This window comes from Neophocaena asiaeorientalis, unplaced genomic scaffold (genome assembly GCF_003031525.2).
Source record: "Neophocaena asiaeorientalis asiaeorientalis breed wild unplaced genomic scaffold, Neophocaena_asiaeorientalis_V1.1 scaffold43, whole genome shotgun sequence".
NCBI lineage: Eukaryota > Metazoa > Chordata > Mammalia > Artiodactyla > Phocoenidae > Neophocaena > Neophocaena asiaeorientalis.
The window spans coordinates 12,304,958-12,306,757 of NW_020173674.1; the positions used below are offsets into that span (position 1 = coordinate 12,304,958).

General features: G+C 51.8%; 1 protein-coding gene across 3 annotated transcripts in view; it reads right to left on the reverse strand.

Annotated features, from left to right (window-relative positions):
* Positions 1 to 960, reverse strand: part of PTPRJ (protein tyrosine phosphatase receptor type J) — a 109,181-nt gene extending 108,221 nt beyond the window's left edge. For all 3 annotated transcript variants that reach the window (XM_024748723.1, XM_024748724.1, XM_024748722.1), the window contains exon 1: positions 940 to 960. In XM_024748723.1, coding sequence (XP_024604491.1) covers positions 940 to 945 — 6 coding nt within the window. In that variant the 5' untranslated portion in view covers positions 946 to 960. The remainder of the gene's footprint in view (positions 1 to 939) is intronic.
* Between the last annotated feature and the right edge of the window lie 840 nt (positions 961 to 1,800).

Consider the following 1,800-nt stretch of genomic DNA (forward strand, 5'->3'; position numbering starts at 1 on the left):
AACTATGGCACTGACCCAAGGGCTGGAATGGTGAGCACCTCCATCCCAGGCTGAAGCCAGGAGTAAGGCCAACCATGGGCTCCAGAGGATGGCCAGCGTCTCCTGAAGTCCTGGCAGGGAAAAGAGAAAGGCAAGCGCCTGCCCCAAGGGAACCACATTCCCACATTTCAAGAACCTGAAGACCGCTGAAGACCGCGCACACTCACAGTTGAATCACGACTCCATTATCTTGTAGACGGAGAATAAACACTAAGCCTCCATCACTTGGGATGCGCTATCTCTTGTCTTTCTAAACTCAGCCCCACCCTGATGGGATCCAGAGGCGAACCTATAGGCAATTCTAGACACTAGAGAGAGAGCACAAGACAAGACAAAACCCTGCCCCCAGGAAGAGACACTTCACCTTCAGACTTGGCCGAGTACCACTTTCACCATTGTTGCTGTTATCGAGGTACTAACATTCCCTGTGTTCACAGTGTCTCAGCTGGTATGTCATGCGTTTCACTCTCATTATCACATTTTGGTATGACTATTATCTGCCTATTTAACAAATGAGAAAATTGAGGCTTAGCAAAGTTAGAGTAACTTGCTCAAAAGTAACTTGCTCAAAGTCACAGAAGGAACTAGAATTCAAACCCAGGAAGTCTGACTCCCGAACCCATGCTGGAAATGCCAAACATCATTTCCTGATTTTCATATGAGGAAGCTGAGCCTCAAAAACTTTGTGTAATTTGTCTAAGACGATAAAACTGGGAAGAGGGCTCCCTCCCAAGCCCACTTTCTTCCACCCGCTCCTGGCTGCCCCTCCGCCCAGAAGCCTGTGTTTTCTTCACTCCCCCCACCCTACCCCAGGAGAGCCTCTCAGCACCCACACTGCTGGCATCTGGGGCTGGACAGTTCATCAATGGGGGAGCCGTCCTGTGCATGTGGGGTCCTTACCAGCATGTCTGAACTCTATCCATTAGATGCCAGCAGCAAATTTAGAATCCTCTGCCCCAAAGTCATGACATCAAAAAGTCTCCTGGGGCTTCCCTGGTGGCGCAGTGGTTGAGAGTCCGCCTGCTGATGCAGGGGATGCGGGTTCGTGCCCCGGTCCGGGAAGATTCCACATGCCGCAGAGCGGCTGGGCCCGTGAGCCATGGCCACTGAGGCTGTGCATCCGGAGCCTGTGCTCCACAACGGGAGGAGCCACAATAGTGAGAGGCCTGGGTACCGCAAAAAAAAAAAAAAAGAAAAAAAAAGGCTCCTGATCTTGCCAAACGTCCCCTGGGAGGAAAAATCTCCCCCAGTTATGACCCACACAGGAGATACCAAGGCACAGCCCAGGACAGAAGAGGCACAGACTGGCAGAGGAGCCCTGGGTTTGAGCCTGGCCTTAAATCCCAGCCCTGCCCCTGAGCACACGCCTCGGTCTCCTCCTTTGTAAGACCGGAGTGGCACTGTGTCTCCCTCTCGGGGGCTGATGTGAACAGTAAATGAAACTGGTTATGCAAAACAGCTGGGCCAGTGGCTGGCTCACAATCGGTGCTCGACGGTGCTTAGCTGTCAGCGGAATGAGTCGGGTCGTCCAGTCGAGGACCCACCTCGCAGCGACCTGGAAAACCTCTCTGAAAACCAGGAGCAGGTTTTTCCACATCTACGGAGAAACACAATCATCAGAAACACCATTCTCCTTATGCCATGGGAGGGGGAAAATATGACCAAGTGACTTCCTCTAAACCAAAAAGGAAGAATGAAAGAAAACCACAAGCAGCTTGGCTTGGAAGTCAAATATAAGAATCTTCCAGCTCGAGCCTGGAA